The sequence below is a fragment of the Neopelma chrysocephalum genome, unplaced genomic scaffold (assembly GCF_003984885.1).
Source record: "Neopelma chrysocephalum unplaced genomic scaffold, ASM398488v2 Primary Assembly neopelma1_23b, whole genome shotgun sequence".
Classification (NCBI taxonomy): domain Eukaryota; kingdom Metazoa; phylum Chordata; class Aves; order Passeriformes; family Pipridae; genus Neopelma; species Neopelma chrysocephalum.
In genome coordinates, this window is record NW_020897692.1 from 9,691,658 (window position 1) to 9,716,714 (window position 25,057).

Below are 25,057 nucleotides of genomic sequence, written 5' to 3' on the forward strand. Positions count from 1 at the left end.
GGACTTGGAAACCAGAATATCAGTAACAACATCTGCAAACGGTTAAAAATAAATTAATAAATAGCACTAATCCATATGTTTCTCTTCAAATGTGAATCTTCCAGTTTTAAACTAACTCGGGATCAGTAAAAAACAGTAATTCCCATCACACTGGGTTTTTAGGGGAAATCTGTGTCTGTTCTTGATGGGGACCCCGGGTGATTGCAAGGAGTACATGCTAGCACAGCCTGGTCCAACATGTACTGCTGAAGTGCTAGAAAGAGAGGACTAGCGACCCCTGAGAAAAAGAGGTTGGAAGGGAGCAGGGATGGTGGTGGGGACGCAATATTGGAAGAGCCAGATGTCTGTTTAAGCATAAGAACTATAGCAGATGGCTGTTCATGCCTACTGAGACATGCTGAACCTCCCTGGTGTGTGCATGTACAGGTTTTCCCCAGGGGCACCTGTCAGCAGCTATGCTCTGTAGTGGTGCCTGGGCAAGTTGGCAGAGAGGGAAGAGTTGAACTTTGCTACTAGCACAAACAATTTAGTCTCTTTCTGAGGGTGAACAGGGTAAGACACAGAGATTCTTTTAAATTAGCAAGGGAGTTGTAATTACCGTAAAACTGTTAATCAATCTTTCACAAATCTTTACCAAATCCAGCTTAAAAATAAACAAACTCCGTCATTCCTGGGTCCCAACATATGGAAATCTGTCCTCATTCTCCGCTACCCATACATGATGGTTGTTCATTTCTGTGTAGAATGAGAAATAGAGTATGACTTCATTTCACAAGAACATTGTTTTTTCTTAGGAAAAATCAAGAGGCTCAGTAGGTTAAAAACAACAATCCTTCAAAACATCTTGGAATTGTGGCTACTTCCTCACCCTCTCCAGAAGTAGTTGGCACCCAAAATCATAATTGCATAATAGTCCACTTTCATGCAAAGCTGGATTAAGTAAGTCCTGCTCAAGTCAGGAGCCACTACTCTGTTCCACTGTTCCCTTTCTCCAGTTCATTTTCTGCCCCCAATTCAGCCATTGTTCACTAAGGTCCACTGCAAACAGGGTTGGGAAGATAAGGACCAGCAACACTACTGCAGTGTCAACAGTGTCAACAACTGAAGGGGGAGGGGTAAAAGCGGCCTCAGCCAAAGGCATTTGGGTTGGGAATTAGTCAAGCCAGCATCGCAGTGAAAAGAAATGCATCTTGTAGGAAACACTATGAGATGTCAATAAACTCCAGAAAGCCCTCAGGAGACACAGCAGTCATCCATGCCTGGTTAGTGCAACACAGACACAGCTGATGGTCTATTCCCCTGACCTCCTACAAGTATGAAGTTCATTACTCTGTGATAATGTTTACTCCCTGTAGAAAATGACAAGAAATATAAATGCTAGAATGTTTAATTTTATTTTATTTTTTACTTTATTTGTAGGGACAAAACCACTTCAAAGACAGGAAAAAAAAGAGTCCAAACTCAGAAATATTTCTGCAGATAAATTCTAATGCATATGAAGGAAGAAGTTCCAACCATCCTATAGTCTCTTATTTTCATCCTAGAAAAAGAACATATATATTAAGCATAAATAATGATAACAGTTACCTTTAACATGGTAACAACTTGATGCTTCTGCAAGTTCCTTTAATGGAGTGAGGAGTCATCTCAAACACTCACACATAAATAACTGTCCATAGTTTGGTGCCAATTTAAAATAAATAAAATGTAGAGTATACTAATAATATAAAATCATTGTAGAAAATCATACAGAACTACTGAAAAGAACTAGAATATTCTGTTAAGGTTAAATGCAAATTGTCCCTGTGGCAATACAGCACAGACAGAAAGAGAGGTGGACAGTTAAACCTTTCCAAAGCTGAATCCAGCAAGGGGTGTGAAGTGAAGGGCTCCTTCAAGTGTATCTATGGGAGCAAAAGAAAATGTGGGCTTGCTGAGGAATTGGACAGGAGACCTGGTGACAGAGGACATAGAAAAAGCTAGGCTGGATGCCTTCTTTCTTTGGTCTTTACAGGTTAAACCAGCCGTCAGGAATCACAGGTCCCCAAGACCAGTGGGAAAGTCTGGAGTGAGGAAGGCTTAACCTTTGTGAAGGAGAACCAGGTTAGGAAACATTTCAAGGAACTGGACACACCCAAGTCCGTGGGGCCTGTTAGGGCACTGGCCAATGTCATTGCAAGGCCAACCTTGCCCATCTTTGGAAGGTCATAGCAATTGGGAGAGGATCCTGAGGACTGGAAGAAAGCAAATATCAGTCCTGTTTTCACACATTGTAACAGGGAGGAGTCAGGGAATTACAGGCTCGTGAGACACACCTTTGTCTCTGGGAAGGTGATGGAAAAAGCCAAAATACTTAATGCCTTCTTTGCCTTGATATTTTCTAGTAGAACCAGGCCTTAGGAACCTCTGGAATTGGATGTGGCTTCCTCATTGAAGGCAAAAGGAAGTATAAAAGATGTAATATCACACCAAGTAAATTGTCACGAGAGCACCCACATCTGAAATATAAATAAATATTTAAATTAAGGAAATAGAAGGTGGTATAATGAATATTTTCAGTGATAACTTGAACAAGTATGAAAAAAGCATCGTATCACACTATATGTTCAAGACAGAGGCATAATTCTATCCCCCTCCATCCAGCCAGTCCCTAGAATTCACACTCATACCTATATTTTTTTTTAAATATAAATATAATACAATGTATGGGAAACTTTGTGCTTCAAGCCATTCAATAAGTATCATGGAAAAGAAATCTCTGGCCTTTACTTGAATTTGGTGTTATCATTTCTGCTGAAAAATGCACATTTGGGGTTTTTTTCCTGCTACTGTTATTTGCCTCTTGTCAGTTTTGTGAAACTCTCCAAGCTAACAACAGATTATCATCATCATCATTACACCCATATTTCTTCTAAATGCTCACGCAGATGAGATAGCCACACATCTCTGATGCAGCGGCAATAATTTTGAGCAGGGCTAACATGCCCCCTTTGTGCAGTCTGAGACCCTCTGAAATTTGTGTGGACTGAGATGACCCCACTGAGGAAGGTCAGCAAGATCTCAGCCTCTTGCTTCCCAACCAGCTTAGCCAGTAAGCAGATTATGGAAGCACTTGGAGAGTTTCTGACTGCTTAACCCAGTGAGAGCCTTTCCATGTTTTGCATTCCCAAGCCCATGTAGATGTGCAGGACTGCAGAGGCCATAGCATCCTTGACATGACAGTGCTCAGTGCTGAACCATTATCTGCCAGAACAGAGGGTTAATAAGGAACAGTCCAGCATTATTGGCTTATCATCCAGATTATAAATTATGAACACTACTCTGTCACTTCCTAAATCCATAGTGTTTCATCGTCGTTTATTGTAAAGAGGAAAAGCTAAGTTACAACTATGTATCTGTTGACAAATGTTTCACCTTACCTGCCCCATATTAAGAAATGCCTGTTGAACACAAAGATGTTTTTTCACAAAGAAAAGGATGTTCAAAGCCTCATGGAATACGTTTTCCTTATTTTTAGAATAGACTATGTGAATTTTATTTTATTTAGATTTTAGCATGGGTGATAACACTATGATTTTTTCTAGTGACTGACTGTAGTTTATCTATCTAATTATGAGGTTGAAAAATGTAATGGGAAACTCCAACAGCTTGACAGATAACACCTTGGTCGTTTCCAAAGGGTTCCAGTTCTGCCACCTCTTCGTGTGCCCTCCCACACTATATGTCACTGTAGTGCAGTTCCTTCCTTCTTTGGCTACTGCCCCAAAGAAGACTTTTGGACTGATGGAGTGTCTGGTGGGTTATCCAAGGTGTTCCCTTCAGCATACTGGTGGGCTTCGGATGTGCCCATCAGCTTCAGAACTGCCTATAGGTGTCCATGCTCCTGCCAGTGAACATCCCACATCCTGCTGTTCACTGAAAGGTTTAATGCAGCCTTCTTATTTTATTTTTCCCCCATTTCTGCTCTCATTTTTACCATCTTTACCTCCCTTTCTCCACTCGGTCTCCTCCCAAACAAACCACCTTGTAATCCCAGTTTTACTACATCCATTTCCAAATGCCTGACAGCAGTACATACGCCATCTCAGCATTAAATGTCATTAATGATATGGTTTCCTAGGTACACCTGCCCTTGCAAGGCTCAATTCCCCAAAAGAGCTTGAATTTCCCTTGAATTATCTGGTTCATACTGGTTCCAGTTGGCTTGTCTTATCTGCTTTCTGAGACACAACATCTTGCTTGTGTCCTGATTCCTCTATTCATCTCCAGGTAAGCTCAAGCACTGTCTTGTCCCATACAAAGCTTCTCCTGTAACGTTTTTCTCACTCTGTTTTTTTGTGTTCTCAGCACATCTTGCTCTTCCTTTTCTTCCCAGTCACAAGTCATTAGTCTGAACACCATCCTACAGAGGACATGAACACCATCCAAATTCTCTGCACTCCACTGCTCTATAGCAATGCTTTCCTGGTGTTGAAAGGACACCCAGTCTGAGCACAGCACCAGTTCGGGCACCTCAGCAGGGGTAGGGAAGTGGGGCACATACAACCTCCTATTCACTGAAGACTACACAGAATGTGTCTGCGGCTCAGATCTGCCTGGATCTGTCACTTCTGGAGGTGGGTTGATTTACTTCAAGCTTTGGGCTTGAACAGATGTGCACACTGCTGCTTTGTCTCAAGGAGGAAACAAATTTCTGGATGATACAGCTTTGGTGAGAATTGACCAAACCTGGGTTTGCCTAAAAAGGGGGTTACAAAACCAAAGCATGAGCCAGCAGTGTGCCCAGGTGGCCAAGAGGGCCAATGGCATCCTGGCCTGTATCAGGAACAGTGTGGCCAACAGGACCAGGGAAGTGATTCTTCCTCTGTGCTCAGCACTGGTGAGGCCACACCTTGAGTGCTGTGTCCAGTTCTGGGCCCCTCAGTTCAGGAAGGATATTGAGGTGCTGGAGCAGGTCCAGAGAAGAACAACAAGGCTGGTGAAGGGACTTGAGCACAAGTCCTATGAGGAGAGGCTGAGGGAACTGGGGTTGTTTAGACAGGAGAAGAGGAGGCTCAGGGGAGATCTCATTACTCTCTACAGCTCCCTGAAAGGAGGTTGTAGCCAGGTGGAGGTTGGTCTCTTCTCCCAGGCAACTATCAGCAAGACAAGAGGGCACGATCTTAAGCTGTGCCATGGGAGGTTTACATTAGATATTAGGAAGAAATTCTTTACAAAGAGGGTAATCAGGCATTGGAATGGGCTGCCCAGGGAAGTGGTGGATTCACCATCCTTGGAGGTTTTTAAGATGAGACTGGATGTGGCACTTAGTGCCATGGTCTGGTAACCACGGCAGTATTGGATCAAGGGTTGGACTTGATGATCTTGGAGGTCTTTTTCACCCCGGTCGATTCTATGATTCTATGATTTTGCCACATTATTTGACATCAGATGGGGTAAAAGCAATTTTTCTTTCTAAGTATCAGAGAAAAGCATTTTCTATTGGTAGATGTTTTCCGTGGAGGTGATAAATAATTTACTGTATTAATCTTAGTAGGAACACAAGCTTTGGGAGACCTCTATCATCCCTGTAGCTGGTCACTTACCTTCTGAGGCACCGGCTGCAAATTCAAGACAAGCAAATTTCAAGTGAACCTGAAAATAGCATATTATGATCAGGATAGATGTTGAAAGGGTAGAGGAAAACACAGAAGAAACCTGGGCTTCCTTTGATACAGAAGTGCAACAATCAAACAAGGGTGGTGATCAAAGGACAGATGAACAAGATTTTATTTCCATTTCTGTAATTTATAAAATACTTTATAAACAGAGTTGGCTGGTGTGAAAGAACTTACTTGCTCCATTGATTTATCTTCCTCCACAACACATAAACCGGATGAAATGCCAGTTGAGCAGAAAAGTTGGAGTAAGTGTTGTCCACATAAGATTTTTTTTTTCTGTTATCTGGTATTGATAAAGACCTGATTATGTTCTTATCTGATATCAGTAAAGATCTGATTATGTTCTTACCATATCTCTACTTCATAGGAAATATTTTTAAAGGTTATCATTGTTCGTGCCAGTGACACTGTGCCTATCCTGATCCTTCCTTTGCTGCTGCTGCTGCACCCCCAGCAATCTTATCAGAAAGGTCCTTCTGTATTGTTTCTAGTTCAGTAATTACTGTGGTAACAAACCATGAACAATGGTAGTATTTGCAGAAGTAGCTGGAAGAAGATTAATGAAAGGTCATTTGGAAAGGAAGATGGTCTCATCGCTGTAAAAAAATAATATCAAGACCAAGCAGCTCTAACAGCTTTGGAAGGTTTACTTTTGCTTTTAAAGCAGATGTCTGTGTTGTTACTTAATTATTAATAAACTGGAATAGCTGGATGCTATGGGAAATCTGCTGTAAAGGCAGATGTCAGCCAAACTGTTTTAGTTCATACAAAGCACTTGTAAACTCCAGAGGCTTATGGCCCCTTTTAGTTAAACTACAGAGTCTGTAATATATAGTGCTTATAGTTTATTAAATGCCATTCATTAAAAGCAACTTATTAGGGAATGTTGAGATTGTCCCATTCCTTTACTCTCTTGTTCTTCCCTCAAGAACAATTAAAGGATATTCTGCTCCTTTTTGATGTGTAAAATCAGGCACAACCATGTTAGTACTTTATTAGCAATAAGCATATTTTCAGTGGAAAAGAAATCCAGCCCTTTGCAAAGGGAAGCACACTCACGATGTATTTTTGGGGTTCCTTATTAGGTCCCAGAAGATGGGACCACTGCTGCCCAAATGGTGCCATGACTGGTGTTTTGCACATGCTCATGCACTGCTTGGGCTTGTGTTAAGACAGCGGAAGGTGAATATTGGAGTCAGTCACTGCATGGTGAGGATCTGTGATTCCAGGGACTATGAGGAAACACTTCTAGTAGTAGTCGACTTTACTGCCAAATATCCTTCCTTCAATCACCTTTGTTTTTTGAAGATGTTTATTTGAAGAAGATAATGATATACAGAGCCTATTTATGAACCATCTTTGAGATACAGATATGCCAGCTAAAATAAATATTGAATATTTTCTGAGCTTACATTTCTTCTGATTAATGTAATGCAGATACACAGGTTTGGAGAAAATCTTAAGCATAGCTGAGCCCTTCAAAGTTCTTGTAAGACCAAATCACTTTTCATTTTTTCTTTTGGTCTTTCATTTTATACTGAAATCAGGTTTTTTCAATGAAAGATAACAACTTTTAAAATTACTTCAAACAAACATTTTCTTATTTCCCTTCATCCTCAAAATCTTGCCTCACAGTGTCTATAGCAAAGGTTTGGGTAATTAGTGTAGAACAAGCAGAAAGAAAATGTGTCCCTGGAGGTCTGGAAGCTGTGACAGCTGGTGCATTGAAGATGGACATAGAACAAAATATGGAGATTAGTTATCTTTTCCACAGAAGACAGGATTTGGGTTCAGGCTTAAATGCCTGCATCCAAGTAGCCTTCTCTAGATGTCCATTTGCAGTAATGGGGACTTTGATTCCTTGTTCACATGAGAATATTCATTTACTTATTTTAAATGGAGCTAAGCCACATCTCAGGGTTTGCATGTTTTCTAAACTGAAGAAAATGACACAAAGCTAAAGGATGCATTCAATTTATGGACTGTAATTAATGTCAACAGAGCGATGATGCATTTATTCAGTGACAAAGCCAACTGATGAGGTAGGGGCATCAAGAAGGTGTTTGTAGATTTGCTATGATCTTGATAGAATCCTTAATGTTGAAGGATTGTAACCAATATTTAAACAATTGAAAATGGTGCTGCTTAGGTCTAGTGGCTCCTATGACCATGGTTTGCTTTAACAGAACTTGTGCTTTGGGTGGTTTGGTTTGTAAGAGAGCACATAACTGCTTTCAAAATGTACCTGTTACATCTACATTTGCCTATCCCACAGAGCAAGTTTGCAGGGGCACCATCGATGGTAAGCTCCTACTTTCTGGGTTCTTCTTTGAACCCAGCAACAAGGAGGGCTAACTTTACTCCACGAATTTTTGGTGAACTTGTGTCATGCTACATAATTTCAGTCTCACTGCTCAGTAACATGTGTAGCAGAAGCAACACATTTTCACAGAGGCCTGTCTAATTGCAGCCTAATTTTCTGCATGACAACAGCAGCACTGAAATTCTCTGAGGGGTTTCTCCTGTTTCTGTGTGCCTGTGCAAGGAGAGACAATTCACTCTCCCTCTCCCCCAGCAGAGTACAGCTCCTGTCAGCCTCAGCAGAACAGCTGCTTCCCAGGAAAAACCACTCCTAGGTACGTACTTACTGCTGTGGAACAATAGCTCTTGTAAAACTGGCTTAAAATTGTATTTTTCACTTTAAAAATGTATGTGGTAAATATTTCACTCTGCATATAATTATTAATCTGTATTTCAGCTTTTCTTTAATCTATTTCTAGGCAAAATAGGTGTGAAAATAGGACTTTATATAACCCTGATGAAAGCATCTGTCAAGTAACGGGAAAGAAATAGTACAAAAGACTTGTTAATAAAACAGTAAAACTATCTAGAGACACAGCATTACAACGAGGGAGCTTAGTGCTCTAATTAAACCATCTGCTTTTAAAATTGATTTTCTCTAGCAACCAGCTTGAATGCTGGGGTGTCCCTGCATGGCACTGAGCTGAGCCCATGGACTTAGTCTTCCCTGGGCAAGCAGGCACTGTCCTCCACACTGGCTGTCTCAGATGGTGCAAAATGACCCCCAAAGCTTTTGTCCTCATTCAGGAGTGCTCCAGAGAGGTGTCTCATGTGCCAGGGCAGTGGTGTCCCCTGAACTGAGGCCATTTCTGCCTCATCCATACATGTCCTTCATTAGGGTGCATACTGAAACTGTACCTGACAGCCCCTCATTTGGGGGAATTAGGGACGAGGAATAAAGTAACCTTTCTCCATCCACTGAAGAAACTTCCTAGGTCTGAGGATAGCGGCTACTGGCTGGTTTATAGAGTGAAACAGCAAAGATTTGGGAGTTTTGTTCCAGAGTACAACTGGAAGAACTTTGCAATCTTAAAGCTTTGTGAAGAAGTCAATCCCTGTGCAATCCAGCTCTACTGCAATACTATCAGGAGTCCACCACCCGATTTATTTTCCACACAAAGCATGTTTTCACTGCAGATGAACAGTTTTTCTCACTTTCTTTCTTTTCTTCTTCTTTTTTTTTTCGACTTTTTTGGTTTTGTTTGCCTCATGCCACAGGCATGAGGACCATGCTCATTGGCAACATCTTTCTGCTGAAGATCTTTCATGAATCCAACAAAATAGAATAAGTCCCTGGAAAGTTCAACCACTGGGATCCACTGCTCGCAAAGGCAAATTGGCAGAAGCCTCCTCAGAAGCAAAGTAGGTAGCAGTGGGGGTGGCTGACTGGAGCACTGTTTAGCCAATATGTAGAGCTGCTGGGAAGCAGTGGCACAGGCTACACATACTGCCTTACCTGACCTCTGGTAAATTCAGAGGGCAAAGCTGTAAGCATGGGAAAAGCTAATTAAATACAGCACTCATTTAAAATCCCTCTAAAAATGTTTATTAGCTTTGTGCAAAACAGTTTACTCATCCTTATACTATTCTGCTCAGCTTCTTTATGAGGACAGACTGTTCAGGAGTACTGGAAAACAAAGGTTTAGGATAATTCCGTGGTCCTCAGAAAGTGCCAATTTGACATGGTCTAAGCAGAGCAATGAGCTGCTGCATGCATGTTCAGCCACCTTGAGAGGAATCATAGAACCACAGAACACCAGGTTGGAAGGGACTTCAGAGATAATCTGGTCCAATATTTTTTGGCAAAAACATGGTCTAGGCAAGCTGGCCCAGCCAAATCTTCAAAGTGTCTAGTGCTGGGGAATCCACTGCTTCCTAGGGAGATCATTCCGTTGGCTGATTGTTCTGGTTGGGAAAAAAATTTCCTCTTGTGTCGTCAGAATCTCCCCAGGAGTAACTTGTACCCCTTCCCCCCAGCATTTTCTATGTAATTCCTTTCAAAAAGGGAGTCTCCACCTTCTTTGTAGCCATCCTTCAAATAATAATAATAATAATAATGGCCCATCTTCGCGAACGAAGATTTGGGGAAAGGTCTTTTTACCTTTCCAGCCTGCGCAATGTATTTTTTAGGTGAGACACAGCCTGCGCTGAACTGAGCCCACCCTTTAATCCTAAGGTTCATCTGCCGGGGCCAAGCAAGCTTGGACAATAGCAGTGAGGTCCTCAGGACGTAGGTTTGTTTAGAGTGTCCTTCTCATAGATGGATGGCCACACAGGGCTAACGACCTCCATCAGGCCAGGAGACCGGGGACTCGAACCCGTGGTCGCAGCAGTGAAAGTCCTGCACGCTAACCACTAGGCCACCAGGGGTCTCATCCTTCAAATACTGGAGCATAGAAATAACATCTTCCCTAAGCCTTCTCCTCTTAAGACTGAAACCCAGCTCTCTCAGCCTTTCCTCGTGTGGAGTCCTTCAATCATCTTTGTGGCCCTTCTCTGGACACTCTCCAGCTTGTGCACATCTGGTTTTGCACAGCAGGGACCATAACTGAACACAGCATTCCAGGTGTGGACTGACAAGCACTGAGTGGGATAATGACTCCTTTATCTCTGTTGGTGCTGTCCTTGTTGAGACAGAAGAAGCAGCTCCTTTGCTTGAAGTATTACTGACCACCTCCTGGGGAAAAAGAAGCCAGTCTAGTCCAACGAGCTGCAAACAGGTAAAAATAATCTCTCTAAAGCTTCCTGGAAATGGTATGAATTGCTGTTTAAGCCTCTTCAGTTGTTTTCTGCATCTGCAAAAGCTTGGTGTCGACAAAAAGAATTGGAGAAGGTGGTCTATCTGTAATAACTTTCATTTTCTTCCCCTTAAGCTGTGCCAAGAAGAGGAGCCTACTGTGAAAATATGTCTCTAAAATTAAAACTAATTTCTCAGGAGCCTCCCTACTTACTTTCTTTAATTTTAAAAGCTGACTTATCTTGCATTAACAGAAGCTTGAACAACATGTTCTTTACAGGCAGGCATAAAGTATTCATAACACAAACAGATGACAACAGGATTGCACAATGCTCCTGGGCACTCCTCCAACCAGAGGGACTCCATTCGGCCCCCAACCACAGCGCAGCGGGGCAGAACTCCCAACTTGAAGTAGGGCTTATACCATACAGCATCTAGCAGCATCCCACAGCCTCCTACCAGCACTCACTCAGCACAGGGTGCCAAGCAGGTGCCCATGGACCTTGGCATTAGAGCCACGGGGCTCTGCCAGTGCCTGACCTCCCTCACCTGGCTGAGTAAAGCCCATGGACTTCATAGTCACAGTGGGTGACAGCAGCTGCTGGCATGTTCCTTGTGAGGAAACTTCTCTTGCTGCAAATTTGGTCAGCCTCAAATTTTATGTTGGCTGGGGAGAGGAAGACAAGAAAGCACCCACAGAATTCAGCAGTGCTGGTGTCTCACGGACAACAGAAAATGCCATGTCAGTGGGTGAAGTGGGTAAAATGCTTAAAGGTAGCATGAGCACCAGTTTGGAAAGCCAGTGAGTGTCAGCTGCGAGCATCTCTATGCCCGTGAGTGATGCTGGGCCTGGGAAGGCTCACCATACCCTGGGTTTGGTTATTTCATAGTTTCACAATGTACATACTGTCTGTGCTGTCCTCTAGATGTCAGTGACAGACAGCACACTCCAGCTCCCCACTTCCACCCACACCTCCTCATGGCTGGGCCAAGCTTTTCCCTCCTTTCCTTTTTCTGGCTTCATTGTCTCTGATACGGGACTGACCCTTTGTGGCAGCACCAAAAGAGATGGTCCTCCAAAGCAAGCTGATATGTAAATCTGTGACCTCATTTTTTGAAAAGGTGAGTCTCTGATTTTCCCCTGGATTACCACTCCTTGGCAACATGGTATGTTCTTCTGCACTGTTGGACGAGGCCATCCAGATCTCCATGAAAACACGGGCATGCTTTCCCAAAGTAGGTATGCTCTCCTCAGAAGTGAGCAGAGGAGAATTACTGTAGGCCCTGATCAGGATGGGGAATGCCATGCCAGTGTGTGCTGGTGGTGTTACAGCAGGATCTCCCAACAATGGACAGATAAGTAGGTGCAGGAGGAAAAAAAGTCTATTCAACAACTTCCTATGCTAATTTATAAGAAGCTAAATTTATTATTAATGGAGATGCTGGTAAAATAATTTTCCATCAGAGCCTTTCTCAATGAAAAATGAGGTGAGAGAAAGTATTAAAAAAAAAAAAGGTCAATGTACTTTCTTTGGGGCTTCTATCTTTTAAGAAGAATGTAAAAAATAATTTATTTATTACATTGGCTTGTTTTCCATCTTTTTATAATATAAGGGAAGTGGGGAAGTGGACAATGTTTTTCTAAACATCTCTAATGTAAACATCTTCAGTCAGCACAGTGTGAAGCCCATATTCACTAGAGACCTCATTCTATAACGTCACCCTCTTTTTATACCTCCCCCTCTTGTTTCCCAGGATGTCAAAAAGGTCTTCAAGAAGGTATAACCATGATTTAGTCTGCCTTTACTGATGCCCTACGGTGTCAAGTGTCTAAGAGTATCACTTGTAAGGACACTACAAGAGTGATTTTTTGGGGCAAATCCAGTGATTTTGGCTTGACATGCAAAAAAGCCAGGCAGCAGCACTGGACTGGAGGTGAACAAGAGACAACAGCAAGAGGAGAAGGAAGAGGGAGATCCTGAGCCCAGTGCAGCACCAGCAGGCAGAATTCAACTGCTGAAAGGCACAAGACAGATTGTGTACAGGCTGGGGGAAAAATGGCCATTGCCCTTATCTTGCTCACCACAGCACACAAACAGGGCCATAACTGCAACAGGTCGCAGGGACATCATGTACAGGATTTTATGCCAAAGTAACTGCTGTCTGCCAAGGAGAGTCATGTTTCTCGTTCGAATTAGTGGGGAATTAGGATCTGCCTTTACCAACATTTTTTAAAACATATGTCTACCTATTAAACTGAAATAAAATTCTAAAAGATGACTGGTTACTCATGGTCTTTTCCAGATCTGTATTTTACTACTGCAGCTGTTGTAAGTTCAAGGACCAGATCCCTGGTTATTGATTTTTCTGACACCTTTGAATTAACTGAAGGTTAACGTCTGTCATGAGAATGTTTAATTCATGTATTTAGCAAGTGCAGTTCTTTCATCTGCCCACACAATATGCCCAGGAAATATGCTGAATTGGAACAATAACTCAGTGGGCTAAAATGGGAAACTGCTAAATGGCAACACTTCTGCCAAGAGACTGAAAGCAAATATCAGAATCATCTCTAATTACAAATTTTGGTACCTGAAGTAATTTAAGTGCTTGTTCTGGACTTGCGTCATGGAGTTACTCCATGCTATTGTATAGAAGGAATTTCCTCTTCCCAGGGATCTCAGTTGGCCATGGATGTCAGTGGTGCTGACAGAGAGAGAACTGAACTCTCCACTGGCAGAAGCATAGCTAAGGCAGTAGAGGAAACCAGCTCATATGACAGGTAATTCCTGTGAGGGAGGCTTTTTAAATGAAAGGACAACAAGGACAATGAAGACACGAATAAAGTTCAACTGAAATTTGGAAGAAAGTTTATTATTTTTGGTACAAGAGAAGCAGGATTTCGAGACAACTTTCCAACTGGTATAGCAGAGCCAAAAAAAACTAAACCAAAACAAAACACCAAAACAAACAAACAAACAAAAACAACAACAACAACGAAAACCACACCCACAGGAAAAAATATCAACCCAGACCCAGTGTGGTACTTTAAGCTGGAATTGGGTAGTTTTATGAAACAGACTTTGTGATGACAGAAACAGCAGAGGACTTGTCTCTCTAACCCAAGAGATCTCCTCTAGGTTGGCTAATGCAGACCACGAAATTTGTTGCACTGGAATGCCATCCCCTCTGTAGGTTTCGGTAGGTGTAAGTGGGTTTGATGGATACTCACACTTTGGTCAGAGTGAGAATGTTCCTAAGGACATGAAATGGTCACTTAGGGCTTAAGTATTATAGTCCATCTGGAACAGCACTGATGCTACAGCAATTTACCTTAATGACTCAAGAGCATATTTCACAGCAATGGTGTAGAGCTGTCTTGACCTAAAAGCTGTCTCATGGCTTAAACTCAAATTTATGCCACTCACAGAAGACATCTAAAAGAAGAAAAGCATATCCAATAAAACCATGAAGAAAAACAGAAGATTTAAAGCTATGAAAACCCAAAGAAGAAAATGTGTTGAAGGAAAATTATACCAACAGTAGCAATGATTACCAAGGTCTCATAGTAGTAAGACCATTACTTTGGGGGTCAGCAGTGAAAGCCATTATCAGCCATTATGGGGTGCCCCACATCAGGACAGCAGTGGGATGCCCTGACTCTGTAGGTTGCAGCACCGGACAGGCACAATGCCCAAAGCACTACAGACAGTTCAGCAAGCAGATGCCCTGTCTTTTGGAGTTGACATATGGTCATGTCACTGTTGCAGACAGATGATGTCACCAGAGGACTCGGAAAGAGCCGTTCCCAGCAGAGACAATTACTAGGCAATAGCTGAAAGAGGACAATATGAGTATATGGGCAAAGGAAGCTGAGGAAGAAAGAATTAGGGTCCTGTCCACACACAGCTTTAATCAGAAAATTTACAACAAAATGATAGAAGTTTTGTATTTGAAAACATTAGTGTGCTGTTCATATCATGCTTAAGACTGATTCAGCTTTCTTAGTTCTCACATATGAGAGTCTGGTCAGTGCATCATCAGTTTTTGCCTCTTCACACCTACATTCTTCCTGCCTCCCCCCATTAGGGATATAAAGCTGTGAAAGGTAAGCACGGTTTGCTGTGTGGCACAGATAAAGGAGGTAGCACCTGGACTGCAAGAGGTATACGGTCTCTGAAGTTTGAGAGGCACTGAACCAGTGCACTGTTTATTCCTGGTATGTGAAAAATACCTCCTTTCTCAAGCAGCAGGGAGCAGGAAGCATCCCCAGGTGGATGCAGGGCTGCTGCAGGATGTGAGGTGTTTTCTGAGAATAGCAGCCTCACCGTGTAAGGGTCCTTACGGGGTGCCTACTGGGGCATCCTTGGGGATTGGGACAGGGTGTACAGGGTCTGCCTGCTTCCCCAGACACAAAGAAAGGATTTTCTCCTCCTGTGCCTACCTACCACTGGCTTTGCATCTGAATGCCTCTAGAGCAGGGATTTTTAAGACACAAATTTTTTGACTTCTAAGTATTTCCCTGGGCTGAGGAGTCATGGCCAGAAGTATGTGCTTTCCCTGGACAGTGAGGTTCCCCTCCTGAACTAGATGTATGTACTGTGGACAGCTGAACTGGATAGGACAACCAAGCAGCTAGAGAGTGGCACACATTTCCCAAAGACTCTGCTTCTGAACTCCCTGTTTCCAATCTAATAATTTCTTTCTTGCCTTCTAAACACAATTTTTCAAGGCTCCACCTGACCTTTTCTTTAGGGTGCTAATTCCTTAATCCTATAATTTTCTAATGTTTCCCAAATTCACCAGGGGATTCCATCACATGTAATGGCCACCTTTAAAGAAATCAATGTATGGAGGACTTGCACCCAGAATGTTTGCACCATGCAACCTGAGGGAGGTCACTTCAGATGAGAGTGTCAAGGGACCTTCAGTGACAGCTTGGAATAAAGAAGGCAAGTCCTTCTGGCACCTAAAAGGCAGATCAAGCAAATGACCAAGTTCAGGAGGACCTTCTCACAGCCCAGACCAACAGCTCTGGGGTAGGAATGAGATGGAGACAGACTGGCAGACACACGTGTGCACATGTGCAAATAGAGCGATGACTTTCAAGCACTTTCCCACAGACGCTCCCCTGGCAGAGGGAGCAGACACAGAGATGGGATGCATGGGAGGATGACTGTGGCAAAGCATCCTGCACTGTGCAACCTTTGCCTGCTCTCAGTGTATTCCTCAGCAGCCGGGTAAGAGAAGTGTGAGTGTCGTGACTTTACACACAGGTTGTGATGCTGCATGAGCAAAGTGACACAGAACATCACTTCCTCTCTGCAAATCAAGAAGCTCCTGCCCACCCCTGCAGCAAAATCTGTCTGCTTCTTCCCACCATGACATAACAGTTGAGCTACTAGAGCTCTGCTCACTTCAGAAAGGTGCTACTGGTCCTCCCTCAGCTGAGGATCCCACTTCAGGCATTTCAGGCTTGCCTTTTCCATCCTTACCTCCTGGGTTAGAGCAGGTGGCACAGAACCTTGCTCCAAGGTGCAGAAGTCATAAATAGGCAAAGTTTTCATGGCAGTGCTCACACTAGATAGCGGAAAAGTTTTAGACAGGAACAATAAGGTATTAAAAAATACATACTAGACAGAGAATCAAGAGAAGACTGTAATGATGCAAACCTGTACCTTTGGTTAGACACTTACATATTTAATTACCTTCTATGGATTAACAAAGTGGATGGGCAAACCAGGAACTCACATTTCTTTCAGACAATAAAAAGCAGTGAAGATTTTAGCTCTACCTAGGAGTTAACTTCAGCGTGTGGAAACTTCCTGGTCCCAATGTCCAAGTTGCCCCAAAGGATCTGTCCTTTATTTCTGTGGTATTTATCAGTTAACACAAGCACAAAAACTGGAAGACAATAAATCATCCCTTTTTTTCTTCTTTACTACTATTTACCTGGGGAGACCCTAGCACAGCAGGCATTCTGCACATTGCAATTCCCATGGAGGCACCAGGGTCCAAAGCCTCTTACAGAATCAGGTCCACCCCTTCCAGGTTAAAAGTTCTGCAGTGCTTCCATCTGGAGAAGCTGCCCAAACCAAAGCACTCTGATCGTCACCAGAGTGAGCTGCAGCAAGAATAAAGAGCCATATTTTTTCATTGTTTCCTTTGGCACATACAACACAGAGCAAATGTCTTTTTTGAATTACAACTTTTTATTAGATGAACACAGTTTAATACATAATGTGTACATGGCCTAGGATGCAACGTGCTCCCTCCCCTACTGAGTTACAGAACACTGACGCCGTGAAGGTGAACACCAGCTCTGCATTTGTGTCTCACAGGGATGTTACAGATGGCTGGGAGTGGAAGCTTTGCACACATGTAGGTCTACACAGGACAGGATGACGCACATTAGGAAGAGGTGAAGTAGGAAAAGAGGAGTAAGCTGGATCTGCCCTGGCTGGAGGACTGCTCTCCACAAACTGTTCTCCGTTTTCCCTCCCAAATTCTTTAGGGAGCAAGAGGGTGAAGGATAGGCCATGATGCAGTGGAAGTCCTGTGGAAAGCAGTGCTATGTGTTTTTGCACATGGCACTGCCAGCCAAAGGCCCCTGTGAGAACCCCTGGTCACGGTGTCATCACAAGCCGTGGGCCATTCTGCACCACGTCTGCCACTCCCACTCTCTGTGCAGGGTGAACACACAGGGCTCCATCCTCCTGCCACTGTTTGTGCCAAGATCTGGTGAAATCAGTGAGTCACTGAAGACTAATGGGATTTGGCACTTTCCTGATGATCACCCCATTCTTGCACTCCTGTGAAGTGCCAAAAGGCACTGCCTAAAATTTCAGGGTCCTACACCTGAACCACGGTATTGCCCCAAATAATGGCCTGATGGGGGAAAAGGGCAGGGAGGGACAACCAGGAAATGCAGTGAGAGCTTGGCAGCTACTCTTCACTTCAGTCACAGCACTTGCGCTGCTCAACACTTGAATCAGATACTTATTGTAAAGTAAATGTAAACATGGATTTATGGGCTTTACTGCAGGTCCACTTCCCTTGGAAGGTTTGATTCTATACAGTCAACAAATCGGAAAAGAGAAAAAAGAAAGTCACCTAAGAAAAACCAGACGTTCAGAAGACTCATCAGAAACTGTTTCAGTCTTACAAAGCACGTGTCTTTTGACTCAGGCCTTGAAACTAATTTACTGTATTATTAAAAAAATGGCAATATAGAAACTACCCCTTTCTCAGTTCAAAGTTTAAGCACATCTAAGAAGACCCTACAGAAACAGTCCTCTTTCTGGCAAGGCACTATCCAGTAGTGTGTGGCACAAACAAAAACACCTCTATCAAAGCCACTGATACAGTGAATGTGCATGTGCACGTCAGCCCACACAGCAGTTTCAGCTAGGTACAAAGATCTACAGTTTAATTCACACTGCTCTCCCTTTTAAAAAGTGGAGTAGTTAGAAGTAGAAATTTGGACCATTTGGTTCTCAAGCATACCTTTATATGCAAAAATTTTGAAGAGAACTAAGAATTTACTATTTCTTTCAATAACTGTCTCTAGTTTCCTCAGACCTTTTCAGTTACCTGATAGCTACATTTCATTATTACAAAACTGGTTTAAAAAATTCCAGATCATCTTGTGTAACAAACTAGAACTCTACTTAGTTTAACTACAAAAATAAGGCTGTTGTACAACAGACCAAATTCACATTCAAATAACACCTTGAGAGATATATATATATACTTTCTTTTTTTTTTAAGCTATCCACTTATAATTCAAAAGCACATATTCTAAGGGACTTACACTGCCAATCCATACAAGCAGGCAGAATATCTTCAAAGCTAGTGTTGTCCTCCACACAGATTATGCCCACATGTGTGCTCTGAAATAAGCTAGGTTTACTTAACAGTTGTAACAAGACTAACTCTCCACTAAATGAGAGCCTTCTATTCTACATTTATCAAAATTCAAGAGGAGTTTTGTAAAACTAATTTTATCCCTGGAGGAATCAGTGTGGTTTTGCCTTTCACATCAGTAAACCTGGGATTTTGCCCAGGATTACTCATGTGTATAAACTTACACACTTAGGTAAATTTTTCAAACCTGGGACTTCAGCAGTTCTAAAAGTTTACAACGTATCAAGTACATGATAAATCCAGGATGGCTTCTCTGTAATCAACTGCGCAATTATGTAAATTTATATCTGTATTCATTTACAAAATTAAATATTTAACTTCCTTCTAGGAATAGTTCCTTCTCCTGCTAACTTGATAAAGTTAACAATGTCATATTCCCTTCCTATAGCGAGGTTCAAGTCTCATGAAAATACGGGATTGGTTACAAGAATGTCACAGTACCTTAACACAGACAACAATTCTTAAAAACATACATTCGGGATTCCTGTAGAGAAGGTGCCATGGCTAAGATTTTGACCAGTAAATACAACCATGAACTTCAGATCTGTGTATGCTCTTGCTCCACCTAGCCCTTTAACTGAACTGAGGAGCCAGGTTTGTTCAGTCTGGTACAAAGAAGGCTAAGAGGTCATCTAATAGTCTCTACAACTATCTAGAGGGCAGTTGCAAGAAGAATGGTGCCAATCTTTTTCTCAGTGCCAGAAAACTCAGCAAAGGCAACAGCCACAAATTACAGCCTAGGAGTCAAAACTGGATTTTATAAGAAAGTTTTCACTAGGAAAGCATTGCAGCAATGGCACAGGTTACCTAGAGAGTTATGAGATCTTCATCTTTGGATATTTTTAATGCTCTGCTAGACAAAGCCATATCTGATCCAAGCCAGTGTTGTTGTTAGCCCTGATTTTGACAGTGCTGGGCCAGATGACCTCCAACTGTTGTCCCTTCCAACTAACATGTCTTGTATGCCACATTTACTGATGTTAACAGAACATTCGATTTGTTGCACAAGACAGCGTGACACTTTTTACAAGTTTGGCTTCCTTCAAGCCACACAGTCTGAGTGGTACTGTGATTGCAAAGAAGCTCTTCCACATAATGGTTGTCTTTCATTACCCAAAGACTGTGATGGCACTACCCTATTATTATGAAATCACTTGAGTAAAAGATACATTACAGCATAACTGTTATTTTCATAGCCAAACTTAATTCAAGATGCATAATGCAATTTGACTTCTCTCTAGAATGCATTTTGTAATGTTTATTGGCAAGTCACGGGTCTAAGTTCTGTTCTATGCATCAATGCAGTCTCCCTAGAATACTCTCCACTTTCTTTACTTGGCTCCTGTTCCTCAGCTGAGCTGCCATTGTGGCCTCATCCGACAAAGCACACACCCAGCTTTTTCACTGTCTTTGAGGCACCACCACATGACCACATCTGGGGATATAACCAGGACAACAGCTAGGCAAGTTAGGCGTGCTCTTGGACCATGGTAGTGTTAACCACCCATGGGACTAAGCCCTGACTCTCAAAGTATCTCCCTGACTCTCACGTGGCTTGTGGTGCAGCAGTGTGTTATTGGAGGTAAACTTAAGGTTTTGGCAAAATTTCAAGACAGTCCAACTACAGAGCTCCAACTGTGGGTGTTAAGACTTTCTCATTTAAGAGATAACTTCACATTACCATTAGCTATGAGACCCATTTAGTTCTTCTGAACTCTCCAGTATTTCCACCAAGTGTTTTTCTGCACATTTCACCTGGAAGAGGAAACGTCAAAATATTTCACTTTGGCACCTCCCTCACAAAAGGAACTGGTTTTAAACAGTCAGTTGCAATGTACATCATTAGACAAATCAAGTTTTCATTAACAATATTAGCAGCCCATGTCTCTTAAAATAACCATGATCTAGAATAAACATCACAATAAATAAATGTAGAGCAAAAACACAGCAGTTATTGGCTTAGACTGAGATCTCAAGATTTATGTTTTTTATCTTCTGGATCATAGCCAGCACAGACAGCCTAATAACCACCAGCACTTTAACTATAATGATGAGTTAATTTGGGAAGATTTAAAAACAGTAAGAAGTCTGACTACATAAGTATATCCATGAATGATATAAGCCCTACACTTCCACTCCTTACTTGCAAACATACATGTCTGTTAGAATATCAGGGCCAGTTACAAAAGCAATCCAAAGACAAAAGTGAAACACCAACAGTGAGTATTATTAAAAAGGAAGATGAGTAGCCTGGCCTGTTTCATATGTGTGTCATTAGCTCCACACTATTGGAGAGCACCATCTCATGGCAAGCAGACTACTACTAATGATGCATGTTTGCTCTATCACAGTGATCCATTAGGGAAGCTGTTATGTGCTGAAGAACAGGGTCATTCATTCAGAAATGTGCTTGTTGGGACTTCACTTGGGCTTTCTAGGGTTCGGATGCCTACTGAAAAGACAAAAACAAAATATTGATTATTACTAACATAATATTAATGTTATGAATACATTCTCATCTCCTGTGTCTGTGCCCTTTGCATATAAGGTGTCCCTACCCTTGGTTCACATAGCAGAGGAGGATGCATCCGCTGAAGTGCTACCAGACTGAAGCGGATACTTTATAGAGACCCTCCTCCAGGCCTACAACAGCATATTTTCTAGGAATAGAGCTTTTAGGAATAGAGTATTTCAGATTGCAGTAGAACATCATCTTTTTCCTACAATTCTCCAAGCTACAAAATTAGGCAGGCTGCCAAAATAACCTGCTTTTGCAGTTCTCTGCTGAGGTTCCTTCCCACTCCTGTCCCTCATGGGGTCCATAAATAAATTAATTTCTGGCAGAAGAGGAGCTCTATAGATACACGAGAGCTACCATCCCGTCCTGAGACAGTACTACTACCAAACACACCTATATCTACAGTACTCAAGGGAAGAAAAATCCTCTTCTATGTGTCTAATCTACTGCCAGAAGGTGCACCACAGAGTCTCTTTGAACAAGTGTCCAGGTTTCCATATGGCAATAAAATTTCCTCTGTTATACTGATGTTAATAGAAAGATGTTACCTGGCTTTGTATTCTGACCTGTGTATATGTGTTTGCTAAAACTGAATTCTTGTCCAAAAAACTGATATAATTCCTGTCTGCTCCAGCACTTCAGCATTAAAAAAAAAATAAATAAAATCAATGCCTAATGAATAAATACTGAGCCATTACGCCAGGCTACAGACATTCCAGTGATTAAGATCTTAGTTCTGTCTCCTGTTATAATTCAGCCAGTTGCTTACAATTTAGATTGATAATGTGAAGGAGAATGTATTCTTAAAACTTAATTTACCTGCAGTCTCAAATTAGCTCCCATGTATATGCTTGGTTTCATTTAAAATGCTTTGCTTTTCCTGACAACCATTTCAATTACCTCATCAGCATGAAGTTGATACGGACAAGGTATGGATCAGGGCAGTGGTGCATCCGAACACACAGGGTTCTTTCCATTCAAAGAAAATTAATTTTCACTATTTCAAGAATTCCATGAAAAGTCTGCAATATGACACTGACCTTTGATGCCAAAGTAGGTTTCAGTCCAAGAAAGGAGAACACAGTGTTGCTCTCCTTTGATTCAAAAAAGCCATCATAATCCTAGAGAATTAAAAGCAAGAAAGTTGAGTCAACATTTGTATTTATGTTTTCCCGACTGATATTACCACACCTTGTATTAGACTAAAGGCTGACATGTAATAATGCTCAGAAAAATACTGATACTTACCTATATTGTCCTATATGCAAACCTAAAACCTATTCTAAATTGCAACAATATCACCAACTACAGTGGCAAAGAAAAACACATATTCTCTAACTGCAATACCTCTCATTAATTTATTTGACAGGAAAGTATAAACACAAACTTGCATCAAAGGAAATCCATTGTGGGCATATTTTAAAGGTATTTAAGTGCCTGACAATGCAAATAAGTTTCTGACCAGGTTTCCAATTTGCATTTTAGCAAACAAAATACTCCCTAACATGGAAACCTCCAAGAAGTCCTAAGGCAGCTGAACTCCTTATTTTTTCTGTCATGGAACAGAGACTTCATCATCACTATATCCCTTGAAATCAGCAATCATATCTCAGCCCTGGCCTATCACATAGTTCAATATAAAATAAATAAACTTATTTTATATAAAGATAAAAACCAAGCTTAACTATCATGATTAAGTTCCTTTTAGATTTCAGCTGCCTAAAATCAGGTTCTGATCTCGAAGTGTTAACTACTACTTTTACTGATTTGATTATTGCATTGGATACCTGCTACTCATCTATCATCAGATGAGCTGACAATATTCAGTTTTCAAGGCAAAAAAACAGAGAAAATCAGGGCACAGTTTAGTGAATGGATCTGGCATATGGCAAGGAGGCAAGAAGTTTCCTGAGCTCTTTGTGGTTTGGCAAAGATTTTTTCTATGACCACTAACAAACAAGAAAGCACACAGTTCAGATTCTTCCTCCACCACATAACTGCAAAATGGAAATATCAATCCTTACTTAACCACTTCTGACATGTAAAACACTCTGTAAATGTCAGAAAAATTCAAGGATGTGCTCATCACTGCATAGCAATTATCTCTAAATATCCAAGATTAGCAGTTATGCTAAACTTGGAGGCATTCAACAAGAGAAATCCCTTTAAATATTGACTGTGCACATACATGCTTTCAACACAGAACAATAACAGGCAGTCTTGGCATCTCCACATGCTTCCTACCTGCCATTCCCAATGCGGGTGATCCCCCAAGTTAGCACTTCTTTGGCTCCTAACCTCTAATCTCATTACTTTTGGGAGCTCATCTCTCAGCGTTAGTTTGTCCTGGTTTTGGCTGGGACACACTTTCAGGTGCTTTTGCTGAAACTGGACCTCAATTTTTCCCCAGCAGCAGCTGCTTTGCCTACTTGTCTCCTTCCTGTATTCTCTTGAACATCTAACCACCCCACAATTACAGGGGGAGCATGGATGATAAACAGAAGTTCTAACTGAAAAGAAGAAATCTTCTTCTGACCTGGTTATTCTCAGAAAGTTCTCTTTCTTTTTTTCTCTCCATCAATGTAAAATAAATGACTGTTTGGGCAGAAAATACACAGTCACCATAGCAAAAATTATGTACTTCCCATGAGATCCATATTCACCCTGCAGAGGTGCAGAATTTCTCAAAAAACATTTATGGTGTACTAGATAAAGATGCTTTACCAGCATTTCGATAATGATATATTGCTATATCAATGTGAACACAATTGTCCTAGCTAAGTGATACTTTGCAGTTGCATAATTATTCAAACAGTCTCAGCCCCTCCAAAAAAACCACAACTCACAGCTGCACAAAGGCAGTTTCCCAGCCCAACCCTCTATACTAAAAGTATGAGCCCTGAAAGACAGAGAGGCCTGCAGGAGTGTATAATGGTCATCAGGCCTCAGACATATTAGTTGACATAAGTAGAAAGCAGAAAGAGTAAACCTTCTTAAGATGTGGGGTTTTGTTGTTTCCTTCTTAAAACATGGCATATGCTAATTTCTGAATTAACATAAACTTACAGTTAATAGCCTGAAAGCCAATCCAAATAAAATAGACAAATCAACTAAGCCGTGGTGTAGGCTGAAAGAGTACTGAAAGGAATCTCAACAGTGCCATGGATTGAAAAGGGATAACATAATCACCGAATTCCTAGAAGAGTAATAAGTAACACTGAAGCTTTACAGAAGGATGTTTGATTAAGTCCTTGACCTCTACGAATGAGACTTCAAAAATTGAATGGACACTTAAACTTGTAAAAGGTCTGTTTTGACTCTTCTAAAAGCAGATGAAAAGCCACAAGAGACACAAGCTATATAAGCACCCACACGTGAAGACAGCGCATGATCTAACCAAGAAATAACCTTAATTTTCTCTACTGGGTTCATCTATAAGTGAGTCACACTGTCTCTGGAGATGAAGACAGGGGAGCAGTGGATGAGTACAACCCACAGTGAGAAGCACAAGGGCACCACTCCTTTAATATCAGGGCAGGTTTAAATTGCCTGAAGATGCTCATTGCAGCCCTGCAAACTACCAGCAACCAACCTGCAGGCAGACAGCTATTGTGAGTATTTCTGAAGCAGCATGGCTCAAGGCAGGCATCTGTTTTGGTCCCTGCCAGGAGCATCCATGCCTCCTAAGCACAGAGGCAGTTTTCATGAACCCCCAGACACTTGTCCTGACAGTCCGTCCAAGGAAGGTCCTGTGTTTGTTCAGGTGAGTCATCATCTCTTATCCCCATTTTCAAGTTCTGTGGTTCTCCTGAAGTGTCTTAATCCCAGTACTTCAATTAGCTCTGAAAGTATCAC

At 41.8% G+C, this 25,057-nt stretch overlaps 1 protein-coding gene across 1 annotated transcript in view; it reads right to left on the reverse strand.

The window, feature by feature from the left end:
• Positions 1 to 16,951: 16,951 nt before the first annotated feature.
• Positions 16,952 to 25,057, reverse strand: part of SH3BGRL2 (SH3 domain binding glutamate rich protein like 2) — a 40,812-nt gene continuing 32,706 nt past the window's right edge. Inside the window, exons 3-4 of the mRNA XM_027696752.1 lie at positions 22,243 to 22,323; positions 16,952 to 21,136 (exon numbers count right to left, since the gene is read on the reverse strand). Coding sequence (XP_027552553.1) covers positions 21,134 to 21,136; positions 22,243 to 22,323 — 84 coding nt within the window. The 3' untranslated portion in view covers positions 16,952 to 21,133. The remainder of the gene's footprint in view (positions 21,137 to 22,242; positions 22,324 to 25,057) is intronic.